Source organism: Halichoerus grypus, chromosome 6, assembly GCF_964656455.1.
Source record: "Halichoerus grypus chromosome 6, mHalGry1.hap1.1, whole genome shotgun sequence".
NCBI lineage: Eukaryota > Metazoa > Chordata > Mammalia > Carnivora > Phocidae > Halichoerus > Halichoerus grypus.
Genome location: NC_135717.1, coordinates 62,355,856 through 62,370,158, shown reverse-complemented (window position 1 = coordinate 62,370,158; position 14,303 = coordinate 62,355,856). Strand labels below are relative to the sequence as shown.

Sequence of the window (14,303 nt, the reverse complement as noted above, 5' to 3'; positions counted from 1 at the left end):
CCTGACCTTAGGGGAAAAGCTCTCAGTTATTCATAATTGAGTATGATGTTGGCTGTGGGTTTTTCATATAAGGCCTTTATTATGTGGAGGTATGTTCTTGTTAAACTACTTTGTTGAGGATTTTTGTTATGAATGGATGTTGTACCTTGTCAAATACTTTTTCTACATTTTTTGAAATGATCATATGTTTTTTATTGATGTCATGCATCATGAAATTATTGAACCAACCTTGCATTGCAGGAATACACTTGATTGTGGTGAATGATGTTTCTAATGTATTGTTGGATTTGGTTTACTAGTATTTTGTTGAGGATTTTTACATTTGTGTTCATCAGAGATATTGGGTGACAGTTCTCTTTTTTTGTGGTGTCTATCTGGTTTTGGTATCAGGGTAATGCTTGCCTAATAGAATGATTTTGGAAGCATTCTTTTGGCTTCTATTTTTTGGGGATAGTTTGAGAAAAATAGGTATTAACTCTTCTTTAAATGTTTGGCAGAATTTGCCTGTGAAGTCCTCTGGTCCTGGACTTTTCTTTGTTGGGATTTTTTTGATTCCTGATTCAATTTCTTTGCTGGTAATTATTCTGTTCAAATTTTCTATTTCTTCCTGCTTCATTTTTGGTAGGTTATATGTTTCTAGGAATTTATCCATTTCTTCCAGGTTGTCCAATTTGTTGGTATATAATTTTGCATAATATTCTCTTACAATTTTTTGTATTACCGTGGTGTCATTTGTTATTTCTCCTCTTTCATTTGTGATTTTGTTTTATTAGAGTCCTCTTTTTTTAATGAGTCTGTTTAGAGGTTTACCAATTTTGTCCATCTCTTCAAAGAACCAGCTCCTGGTTTCATTGATCTGTTCTATTGTTGTTGTTGTTTTTTTTTTTTTTAATTCTGTATCATTTATTTCTGCTCTAATTTTTATTATTCCCTTCTCTTGGGTTTGTGTTTTGCTTTTTCTTTTTTTTTTCTATCTCCTTTAGGTGTAAGGTTAGGTTGCTTATTTGAGATTTTTCTTCCTTCTTGAGGTAGGCCTTATTGCTATAAACTTTCCTGTTTGAACTGCCTTTGCTGCATCCCAAAGATTTTGGACTGTTCTGTTTTTGCTTCATTTGTCTCCATGTAGTTTTTGATTTCTTCTTCGATTTCTTGGTTGACCCATTCATTGTCTAGTAGCATGTTATTTAACTTCCATATATTAGTAGTCTTTCCAGGTTTTTCTTGTGGTAGATTTCTAGTTTCATAGCGTTGTGGTCACAAAAGGTACAGGGTACTACTTTGATCTTTTCGAATTTCTTGAAACTTGTTTGTAGTCTAATATATGGTCTATTCTGGAGAATGTTCCATATGTACTTGAAAAGAATGTGTATTCTGCTGTTTTAGAATGGAATTTTCTGAATATATCTGTTAAATCTATCTGGTCATTCATTCATGTGTCATTCATTCATTCACACATTCATGAATGTGTCATTCATTCAAAACCACTGTTTCCTTGTTGATTTTCTGTTTGGATGATCTGTCCATTGATGTAAGTGGGGTGTTAAAATTCTCTTCTTACTATGGATTAGTTCCTTTATTTTTATTATTAACCATTTTATGTATTTTGGTGATCCCATGTTGGGTGCATAAAATTTACAATTGTATCTTCTTGTTAGATTGCCCACTTTTATTATTATATAGTGTCCTTCTTTGCCTCTCATTACAATCTTGTTAAAGTCTATTTTGTCTGACATGAGTATTGCTACTACAGTTTTCTTTTGACATCTATTTGCATGATGTTTCTCCATTCCCTCACTTTCAATCTGCAGGTCTCTTCAGGTCTGAAATAGATGAGTCTTGTTTTTTTATCCATTCTGTATCCCTATGTCCTTTGACTGGAGTGTTTAATCCATTTATACTCAAAGTAATTATTGATAGATATATATTTATTGCCATTTTGTTACATGTTTTCTGGTTGTTTCTATAGTTTTTCTCTGATCCCTTTAGCTCTTGCTATCTTTAATCATTTGCTGGCTTTCTTTAGTGATACACTCGGATTTCTTTTTCTTATTCTTTGCATATCTATTACTGGATTTGGGTTTGGGGTTACCATTAGATTTGTATAGAACATTGCATGTAACAATCTGTATGAAGTTGATGGTCACTTAAATTGGAACCCATTCCTTACTCTCTCACTCTCTCCTATTTTAGGTATGTGGTGTCATATTATAAATCCTTTTATTTTGTGAATCCCTTCACTGATATTTACAGATAGACTTATTTTTACTTTTGTTGTGTTTTGTACTTTCCATATTCTCACTTATGGTCTTTCCTTTCCACTCTAAGAGTCCCTGTTAATATTTCTTGTGGGGATGGTTTAGTGGTCATGAGCTCCTTTAGTGTTTATTTGTCTGAGAAACTCTTTATCGCTGCTTCTATTCTGAATTATAGCCTTGCTGAATAGAGTATTATTGGCTGCAGATTTCTCCCTTTCAGCACTTTGAATTTATCATGGCACTGCTTTCTAGCCTGCAAAGTTTCTGCTGAAAAGCAGCTGATATCCTTATGGGGTTTCCCTTGTATGTAATAGTTTTTTCTCTTGCTGCTTAAAAAATTTTCTCTTTCTCACTACATTGTGATTAACAGATGTCTTGGTGTGGACCTCCTTGGGTTGATTTTGTTGGGGGATCTCTGCTTTCTGGATCTGGATATCTGTTTCCTTTCCCAGATTAGGGATGTTTTCAGCTATTATTTCTTTAAATAAATTTTCTGCCCCCTTTTGTCTCTCCTTCTTCTGGGATCCCTATACTGTGAATATTATTATGCTTGATGAAGTCACTGAGTTCCTTAAGTCTGTTCTCATTTTGTATACATATTTTTTTCTCTCACTTACTTTGCTCGAATACTTTCCATTATTCTGTCTTCCAGGTTATTAATTTTTTTTTTAATTTTAAAGATTTTATTTATTTATTTGAGACAGAGAGAATGAGAGAGAGAGACAGAGCACATGAGATGGGGGAGGGTCAGAGGGAGAAGCAGGCTCCCTGCCGAGCAGGGACCCCGATGCGGGACTCGATCCAGGGACTCCAGGATCATGACCTGAGCCGAAGGCAGTCGCTTAACCAACTGAGCCACCCAGGCGCCCCCAGGTTATTTGTTCTTCTGCTCCCTCTAGCCTGCTATTTATTCCATCATGTGTATTTTTAATTTCAATTGTCATATTCTTGATCTCTGTTTTCTTTTTAATCTCTTTGTTAAAGGTCTCATTGACGTCTTCTATTCTTTTCTCAAGTCCACTGAATATCATTATAATCATCACTTTAAATTATCAGGCAGAACTTAGGTTATGAGTTAGAACTGTTTCACTTAGGTCTCTTGCTATGATTTTGTCTTGTTCTTTAATTTGGGACATATTCCTCTGTTTCCTCATTTTGCCTAACTCTCTGTGTCTGTTTCTGTGTGTTAGGAAAGTCAGTTACATCTCTTGCCCTTGAAAGTAGTGGGGCATGCTCTTTTAATAAGGCTGTGTCTGTCTTCTTCCCACAGGGGTGCGTAGCCACTGCTGAGACTGAGCCAGCCACAGCTGCTCAGGGGAGTGCAGTCTTAATAATATGCACTTGTCCTCTGCAAGAATTCAGGAGATGCAGTGTTGGCATGGTTTGCACTGGTTTTCTGGGGAGGGGACCCACAGTTTTGGGACTGAGGCAGCCTCAGCTGGAGGGGGGAAGGGATGGTGTAGGGAAGTTAGGTAGTGAACGCCAGTGCCTGGCTGGTTCCCACATGTGGCTATGTGATTATGCTGTGGGATGGGGAAGGAAATGGCACCTGCTAGCTCCTTTTTTCCTGGAGAAGTTCCTCAGTGAAGTCTGGGATTACTAACTAACTCTCCCTCCTATATGCCCAAATATTTTTGAAACTGCTGCTTCTAAGCTGTATCTTACTAGCAGTTGTGCTTTCTCTTTAAGGCTGAGGACTCAGCTTCCTAATACCCTCCAGGCTCTTTTAGAGTGGAGCCACTGATTTTTGAAAATTCTAGGGTTAAATCCTGCTGGTTGTAAGAACTCATGAAATCTGGCCCCCCTGATTTTCAGAGCCAAATGCTATGGGGATTCATCTTCCCTGTTCAGGGTCTTCAGCGTGATAGTCTATTTCTTAGCCCTCTCTGTGCCAACAGACCACTCCCTCCCATGGATGGCGCACTATCCATTTAGGTCCCTACAGTGTCTCCACCCTTCCTACCCTCTTCGATGTAGCCTTTTCTCTACATTTAGTTGTGGAGTTTGTTGTGCCAGTCTTTGTGTCTTTTTCTGGGTTATTTGCACTGATGTGTTATCTGTTTGTTTCTGTGGGATGAGGTGAAGTTAGGATCCTCCTACTCTGCCGTCTTTCCAGGAAATCCAATAGTGTCTTCCCTCTCGACATTTTAAGTTCAAAACTATGTTTAAAAAATAATCTCAGGGGCTCTTAATTTATGGCTATAATTGCATCCATCAGAGCTTTCTGAGTTCTGTTTTCTTGTAGTTATTTTCTGTCTGTCCCTTTAGATCTGCCTTAGTGGGGATACCTCTTTGTATCATTCAAATTGGTCTTCCTCTCTGAAGTTACTTAGTCCCAGTAGATGGCTTGTTCATTTCTGTGCCTATTTATGAATGTGAGTTTCCACAGTACATTATAGTCCTAGACAGAGATCTCTTGAACAGGAGCTAGAAGGCTTTTGTCCTCATTATTACCTTTTTCTGTTTTTATAGATGTTGTATTTGTATCCTCTCAAATTTCAATGAGAATAAAAATATAGATTTAAATCTTTCTTCCATTTCTTAAAATAACACTTTCAGAAGAGAAACATTTACTCTACACTTTGAAGATGGTTTTCCATTTTCATTTAAAATTCATATTTTTCTGATGAGAAGCAGTCATTTAAATCAAGATTTCTCTCATGTAATTTGGCATTCTCTTCGTCTACTTTTAAGATTTTCTCTTTTCACTTGGTTTTCAACATTTCACTCTGATGTGTGTAGGCATGATTTTCTTTATATACATCAACTTGGGGTTTGCTGAGCATCTTGAGTATGTAAATCTTACCAAATTTGAGAAATCTTCAGCTACTTTTTCAACCATTTTTTCTATCACTTTCTCTCTTTTCCTTATGAGAAAGCAATTACATGTTAGATATTTGATAGTATTCCAAATGTTCCTCAGTCCCTCTTCATTTTTAAAATATTTGTTCTTATGTCTTTAGATAGGTATTTTCTACTGATGTATCTTCAAATGGTCTGACTCTTTCCACTGTCCTATCCAATTTGCACCTATGCTCATCCTTTAAATTTTTAAAATTCAGGTACTGTATTTTTCTCTACTGTAATTTACATTGGCTATTTTTTATAGGTCATAATAATCAGCTGAAATTTTTATTATTTCCTTCATTATGAACATATTTGCCCTTACTTTGGGTATTGTTATAATTGCTTTAAAATTCTTGTACACTAATTTTAAAATCAAATCTATCTTGGGATCACTCTCTGTAGATTGTTTTTATCTTATGAGTAAGTCTCATTTTGCTGTTTCTTTAAATGTCAAGTAATTCTGAATTGTATTCTGAATATTGGGAATATCATGTTCAAACTCTGGATTCTGCTATATTCTTCTGGTATGGCTTATTTTTGTTTGTTTTGCATTAATATACTTAACATTATTGGATGCAAAATGAAAATTCTGTGTTTAGGAAGCAGCTCAAATTGCATTTCAGTTCTTTTAGGTTTTGGTAGGCTGCTTGGTCTTCCCTATGCATATGTGGTTCAGGGCTTGGCGGGGGCAGGTTGGGAAGGGTTTATACAGAGTTTGGGTCTCCTTCTCTCATTGTCTCTTTTGTGTGACTTCCCCTAAGTTTTTCAGTGGTTATGATTGCCCTGATTTCCTTCCTCTGGTTTGCAAGGTGTAAAAACTCTTTTTTTTTTTTAAATCAGCTATTAGATGCCCTGTCTGGCTCAGGTAGGGCTTGCCCTCAGACTAGAAGCCAGGAAACAAGAATCTTACCTAGGACTCTTTCTTCTTCCAAGCATCACCTTCTCTCAAGAATCTACCTATTCTTGGTTGCTATCCAGTGTTGATATTTATATTTTGTTCAGGGTTTGTAGTTTTTATGTGTGGCAGGGTCTGTCCTGTAGGTACTTGCCCTGCTATACAGGAAACAGAGCTGGGGATTTTAGATATGATTCCTCAAACTGTCTCTCATCTGATGGAGAATTGCTGAGACATTTCATGTGTAACAGAATCCATTCATTCTCACAAAGTCAAAACTATGTTTATTTTCTGCTAAGAGTAGAGTTGCTTCTTTTCATAAAATTTGAAATGTTTGTATCTAAATATTTCAGGCCTAGAGAAAAGAAGAAATGAAATATTTAACTTACTGTAGTAATAATTTATCAGATTCAAGTCAGCTTTCCTATAGAAAATCAATAGGAAGATTCAGCTGCAGAAATTATCCACCATTATTCCTGAGAAAAGTGCAAGTAATGTGTGTGCTCCAGTCATCATCTTGGCTATCTGTGTATTTTAGAAAGATAATAATTGTAACAATAAATTCATAGAAACAGAAATACTAAAATGAATGCATTTTCTCCCTCATATTACATCGTAGAAAGGAGCACATGCTCCGGAAATTGAGAAAAAGTCCTTCAGGAACAACTGAAACAGGCTTGCCAGGTAAATTACATTATTTTCTTTTAAAATTGTTAACAAGTGAAAGAAATATCTGTAAACAACTTTTAAATGAATAATTTTGACCTTGAAAACTAATAGGTCTATGTATTGTACTATTTTTCCAGATTTAAAGTACTTTCATTTTATGTACTAGGAATATATTAATAAAATTTAATATTCATTATTACTCAAAACAATAAAATAGAAAGAAAAGTAAACTTCCTTAATCAAATAAAATAAATCTATTTCAAACTGAGACACTGTTATGTGGACAATAATGCAGGCATTCCAGCTCAACTCAATTAAACTAGGATATTGATTTTTACTACTCTTTATGAAATTCTTGTTAAATGATTAAAGAAATGAAAAAAGCTACAAACATTTTCATAAGTGGATAGACAAAAGTATAATTATTTTTATATTACTTTTCCTTTGAAAAAATGCAAGATAATACACAAATTTATTAATGATATAATTCCAAAATGTGGCTGAAGATAAAATAGATATAAAAAAGCAATGGAAGGAGGCTGGGAAAATGGCAGAATAGGAGGACCCTAAGCACAGCTCATCCTACAGATATAGCTAGATAACACTCATATCAGCATAAATAACCCAGAAAACAACCTGAAGGCTGGCAGAACAAACTCCACAATTAAAGGTAGAGAAGAGGCCACATTGAAGAGGGTAGGCAGGGTGAGGACATGGTGGGAAGCTAAACATGCATGTGGGACTGTCCCCAGGAGGAAGGGACACTGTGAGTAAAAAGAGGGAAGAGAAGCAGACCATTACACTGGGGAGCCTGCACGGAGAAGATGAATCTCCGTAACATTTGACTTTGAAAACAAGAGGCTCCAAATTTTGTGAGTTCTTACAAGTAGCAGGACTTAAAGCCTGGAATTTTAAAAATTAGCAGGTTGGCTCTGAGAGAGCCCCAAGGGTATTAGGAAGCTGAGTCCTGTCTTTAATGAGACAGCACAATAAACAACTTATGGAGGCACAGCATAGTAGCAGCAGTTTGAAAAATGCTTGGAATACATGGGAGGGAGAGTTATTTACTCATCTCAGAGTGGTGAGAATCAAAGGGAAACCCCTCCAGGAACAAAGGAGGTGTTAGGTGCCTTCACTCTTCCCCACCTTCCAGCATAAACATAAGGCCATCTCTAGGAACCAGCATGACGCCAACATTCAGTACCTTACACTAAGCCCCACCCTCTCACCCTTCAGTAGACCCAAACTTCCCATTTGCCTCAGTCCCAGTGCTGTGGATCCCTTTCCCCAGAAGACCCATGCAAACTTCACCAATACCTCCTTTTTTGGTCTACTCATTTTGGTCCTCTTGGTCCTGGCAGTGGTGGCAGGCCCTATGGAAGCCCAAGCTGCAACCTTGTTAAAATTGTGTGCCCTACCCATGCAGCACTGGTCCACTGCCACAGAAGCAGTGGCAGGTCTCATTTCACTAGCAGACTGGTGTGTACCTTGTAAAATGTGCTCCACCACAGCCAGGGACCAAACACTGTCAACAATAGGCAGAGAGTTCTGCAGATGACTGAAGAAAAAAGTGGCTAGGACACAACAGCAGGGCACACACAACACATGTAAGAGACACCCCATGAGCATCAGTTCCTTGGGACAGGGCATGTTGCAGTGCAGCTACTATGGTACCTCTTCTTCATAAGGCCACTTTTAAGAGCATGAGATGTAGCTGACTTTCCTAAAACACAGAAACAGACAAAGAGACTTAGGCAGAATGGGAGACAGAGGAACGTGTTCCAAATTAAAGAATTGGACAAAACCATATCAAGAGACCTAAGTGAAACAGATATGTGTTATACCTGATGGAGAATTTAAAGTGATGATTATAATGATACTCGCTGGACTTGAGAAAAGAGTGGAAGACATCAGTGAGACCCTTAACAAAGAGATTAAAAAGAACCAAGCAGAGACCAAGAACATGATAATTGAAATTAAAAATACACATGATGGAATAAATAGCAGGCTGGAGGAAGCAGAGGAACAAATAAATGACCTGGAAGACAATAATGGAAAGCAATCAAGCTGAGCAAGTTAGAGAAAAAAATTATGCAAAATGAGAACAGACTTAAGGAACTCAGTGACTTCATCAAGCATAATATTTTCAGTATAGGGATCCCAGAAGGAGAGACAAAAGGGGGCAGAAAACTTATTTGAAGAAACAATAGCTGAAAACTTCCCCGATCTGGGAAAGGAAACAAATATCCAGATCCAGAAGGCACAGAGATCTTCCAACAAAATGAACCCAAGGAGGTCCACACCAAGACACATGGTAATCAAATGGCAAAAAGTATTGATAAAGAAAAAAAAAAAATTAAAGTAGCAAGAGAGAAGACAGGAAGATGATGGCAGAATAGGAGGACCCTAGACTCACCTCATTCCATGAATATAACCTGGTAACTATCAAATCATCCTAAATACCACAGAAACCAACCTGAAGACTGACAACTACAGGAAGAGGCCACATCAAAGAAGATAGGACGTGCAGAGATGTGGTTTAGGGGAGAAACAGATCTTGGCTGTGGCAGAGGGGAAGCAGCTGTGGTCATCGAGAATGGCAAGAGAGAGAAGAGCATGCAGTGGAATGTACAAGGGGAAGGTCTCCTCAAAGTCATTGGCTTGGAAAACAAAAGGGGCTGAACTTCATGAGTTCTTGCAACCAGCACAGCTTAAAGCCTGCAGTTTTAAAGGTCAACAGGCTTGGCTGGGATAGAGCCCAGAGGGCAGTGTGTTGCTCTTGGAGGGAAGACAGGCAAACAACTTGTGGACATACAACATAGAAACAGTTATCCGAAGAGTGCCTGGGGCACACAGTGGGGAGATTATTTGCTTTTCTCAGAGCATGTCCCTGAGAGGCAGCATTCACTGAGACACCTCTCTGGGAACAAAGCAGCTGGTCACTAGTTCCCTGCCCCACCCCTCAACATAAACACAGAACCACCTGCAGGAAGTAGTGCAATGTGGACACTGGTGGCCTAGCTTGTTTACACTAAGCGCCATTCCCCTGTACTCCAGTGGAACTGCCCTTCTCAGTAACACTTACCTCAGTCCTGGCACAGTTGGCTCATCCCCCAGAAGACCAGCACAAACCCCTGTCCACATCACATCTACCAATCAGAGAGTTTTGCAGGGCCTCAGTTCCAGTGGAGGTGGTGACAGGTCTCATTTCACAAGCTGATCAGAGTACACTTAATTAAAACTAACCACATTCAGCAAACACTGCCAACAGCTGGCAAAGAAAGCCTCTGAAACGACTGACCTGGAGGATAGAGCAGCCAGAACATAAGAGCAGAAGACATACAACACACTGTAGGCACTCCCTGAACCTCTAGGCCCTGGGCACTACCTGACCTCTTCTTCATAAGGCCCTTACTTTTAGAAGAGGAGAGGGAAACATAACTGGCTTTTCTAGCACACAGTACAAGGCCGAGTCAGAAAAAATGAGAAGACAGAGGAATGTATCCCAAATGAAAGAAGAAGATAAGGTTGTGGCCAGAGATCTAAGTGAAGCAGATATAAATAATATGCCTGATGGAGAATTTAAAGCAATGATCATTAGGATATTCACCGGGATTGAGAAAAGAATGGAACACATCAGTGAGACCCTTACCACCGAGATAAAAGAATTAAGAAAGTATTAATCAGAGATGAAAAGTGCAATAAATGAGGTTAAAGATCCTTGATGCAATGAACAGCAGGCTGGAAGAAGCAGAGGAATAAATTAATGACCTAGAAGACAAAATAATGGAAAGCAATGATGCTGAACAAGAGAGAATTATGCAACATGAGAATAGACTTAGGGAATTCAGTAACTCCATCAAAGGTTATAACATTTGTGTTATAGGAGTCCCAGAAGAAGAAGAAGAGAGAAAAGGGAGCATAAAATTTATTTGAAGAAATAATCACTGAAAACTTCTCTAATCTAGGGAAGAAAACAGATACCCAGATCCAGGAGGCATAGAGAACTCCCATCAAAATCAACAAAAGCAGACTGACACCAAGACATATTGTAATTAAATTTACAAAATATAGGGATAAAGAAAAAAATTTAAAAGCAGCAAGACAATGGACCCTCAACTCTATGGTCAACTAATCTTCGACAAAGCAGGAAAGAATATCCAATGGAAAAAAGACAGTCTCTTAAATAAATGGTGCTAGGACAATTGGACAGCCACATAAAGAAGAATGAAACTGGACCATTTCCTTACACCATACACAAAGATAAACTCAAAATGGATGAAAGGCTTCAATGTGAGACAGGAATCCATCAAAATCCTAGAGGAGAACATAGGTAGTAACCTCTTTGACATCAGCCACAGCAACTTCTTGCAAGACATGTCTCTAAAGGCAGGGAAAACAAAAGCAAAAATGAACTTTAGGGACTTCATCAAGATAAAAAGCTTCTGCACAGCCAAGGAAACAGTCAACCAAACAAAGAGGCAACCCACAGAATGGGAGAAGATATTTGCAAATGACATTACAGATAAATGGCTGGTATCCAAGATGTATAAAGAACTTCTCAAACTCAACACCCAAAAAACAAATAACCCAGTCAAAAAATGGGCAGAAGACATGAACAGACACTTCTCCAAAGAAGACATACAAATGGATAACAGACATGAACAAATGTTCAAAAGCATCACTCAGCATCAGGGAAAACAAATCAAAACCACAATGAAATACCACTTCACACTAGTTAGAATGGCAAAAATTAACAAGACAGGAAACAACAAACATTGACAAGGATGCAGAAAAAGGGGAACCCTCTTACACTGCTGGTGGGAATGACAAGCTAGTACAGCCACTCTGGAAAACAGTATGGAGGTTCCTCAAGAAGTTAAAATTAGAGGTACCCTATGACCTAGCAATTGCACTACTAGGTATTTACCCAAAGGATACAAACATAGTGATCTGAAGGGGCACCTGCACCCCAATGTTTATAGCAGCAATGTCCACAATAGCCAAACTGTGGAAGACACCGAGATGTCCTTCAGTGGATGAATGGATAAAGAAGATGTGGTTCATATATACAATGGAATATTACTCAGCCATTAGAAAGGATGAATATCTACCATTTGCATCGACATGGATGGAACTAAGTGAAATAAGTCAATCAGAGAAAGACAATTATCATATAGTTTCACCCATATGTGGAACATAAGGAATAGTGCAGAGGCCTATAGTGGAAGGGACAGAAAACTGAATGGGAAGAAATCAGAGAGGGAGATAAACCATATGAGACTCTTGACTCTCAGAAACAAACTGAGGGTTGTGGAAAGGGAGGGGGTGGGGGGGATGGGGTAACTGGGTGATGGGAATTAAAGATGGCACATAATATGATGAGCAGTGGGTGTTATATTCAACTAATGAATCATTGAACATTATATAAAAAACTAATGATGTGCTATACCTTGGCTAATTGAATTTAAATAAAAAAATAAAATAAAAATGGGCAGAAGACATCTAGATCACCAACAGACACATTAAAACATACTCAACATCACCCATCATCAGGGAAATGCAAATCAAAATCACAATGAGATATCATCTCACCCCATCAGAATGGCTAAAATGAAAACCTCAACATACATCAAATGTGGATGAGGATGTGTAGAAACTGGAACCCTGGTGCGCTCACTATTGGTGGGAATGCAAACGGGTGCTGCCGCTGTGGAAGACGGTATGGCCATTCCTCAAAATATTAAAAACAGAACTACTGTATGATCCAGGAATCACACTACTGGATATTTTACCCAAAGAATACAAAAACATGAATTCAAAGGGATCTATGTTTATTGTAGCATTATTAACAATAGCCAAACTATGGAAGCACCCCAAATGTCCATTGATAGGTAAAGAAGATGTTATATATATATATAACATGTATGTTATATATATATAACATGTATGTTATATATATATAACATGTATGTTATATATATATGTTATATGTGTTGTGTTACATATATGACAATATATATATTATATATATATATAATGCAATATAATTCAGCAATAAAAAAGAACAAAATCTTTCCATTTGCAACAATATGGATGCAGCTACAGAGTATAATGCTAAGTGAAGTAAGCCAGTCAGAGAAAGACAGTTACCATATGATTTCACTCATATGTGGAATTTAAGAAACAAAACAAACAGGGACATCTGGGTGGCTCAGTCGGTTAAGCATTAGCCTTCGGCTCAGGTCATCATCCTGGGACCCTGGAATCAGCCCCATGTCGGGCTCCCTGCTCAGCGGCGAGCCTGCTTCTCCTTCTGCCTCTCCCCTCTGCTCATGCTGTCTCTCTCAAATAAATCTTTAAAAAAAGAAAAAACAAACAAAGGAAAAAGAAGAGAGACAAAACAAGAAACAGACTCTTAACTTCACAGAGCAAACAGATGGTTACCAGAGGGGAGGTGGGTGGGAAGGTATGTGAAATAGTTGAAGGGGATTAAGAGTACACTTATCTTGATGAGCACTGAGTAATATATGGTAAATCACCATTTTGTACACCTGAAACTAATATAACACTGTACATTAACTACACAGGAGTTAAAATTTAAAGAAAGGAGGGCGCCTGGGTGGCTCAGTTGGTTAAGCAACTGCCTTCGGCTCAGGTCATGATCCTGGAGTCCTGGGATTGAGTCCTACATCAGGCTCCCTCCTCAGCAGGGAGTCTGCTTCTCCCTCTGACCCTCCCCCCTCTCATGCTGTCTGTCATTCTCTCTCTCGCAAATACATAAAATCTTAAAAAAAAAAAAAAAATTTAAAGAAAGGAAAAGGAAAAAAACAATAGGTTTCCTTTTTATCCAAAACAACCATTTAGAAACCATAATGGAGATGATTCTATTTATTTATTTACTTATTTATTTATTTATTTTACTTATTTTATTTAAATTCATTTAGTTAACATATAGTGTACCATTAGTTTCAGATGTAGAGTTCAGTTATTCATCTGTTGCGTATAATACCCAGTGCTCATTACATCAAGTGCCCTCCTTAATGCCCATCCCCCCACCCACCTCCCCTCCAGCAACCCTCAGTTTTTTCCCCATAGTTAAGAGTCTCTTATGGTTTGTCTCTGTCTCTAATTTCATCTTATTTTATTTTTCCCTCCCTTCCTCTATGATCCTGTTTTGTTTCTTAAATTCCACATATGAGTGAAACCATATGATAATTGTCTTTCTCTGACTGACTTGTTTCACTTAGCATAATACCCTCCAGTTCCATCCATGTCGTTGTAAATGGTATGATTTTATCCTTTTTGATGGCTGGGTAATATTCCATTGTATGTATGTATGTGTATATGTATATATGTGTATATATATATATATATATATATATATATATATATATACACACACACACCACATATTCTTATCCATTCATCTGTCAACGGACATCTGGGCTCTTTCCATAGTTTGGATTGTGGACATTGTTGCTATGAACATTGGGGTGCAGGTGCCCCTTCAGATCACCACATTTGTATCCTTTGGGTAAATACCTAGTAGTGCAATTGCTAGGTTGTAGGGTAGCTCTATTTTTAACTTTTTGAGGAAACTCCCTACGGTTTCCCAGAGTGGCTGTACCAGCTTG

The 14,303-nt window shown here is 37.9% G+C and overlaps 2 protein-coding genes across 14 annotated transcripts in view; both read left to right on the top strand.

Annotated features, from left to right (window-relative positions):
• The window catches only part of LOC118555525 (ankyrin repeat domain-containing protein 26-like), a 511,611-nt gene that overhangs the window by 339,761 nt on the left and 157,547 nt on the right, over positions 1-14,303 (top strand). The gene's annotated exons all lie outside the window — the stretch shown is intronic.
• LOC118533185 (coiled-coil domain-containing protein 7) overlaps positions 1-14,303 on the top strand; it is a 142,563-nt gene that overhangs the window by 125,402 nt on the left and 2,858 nt on the right. The window contains 1 exon segment of the mRNA XM_078073997.1: positions 6,650-6,681. Coding sequence (XP_077930123.1) covers positions 6,650-6,681 — 32 coding nt within the window.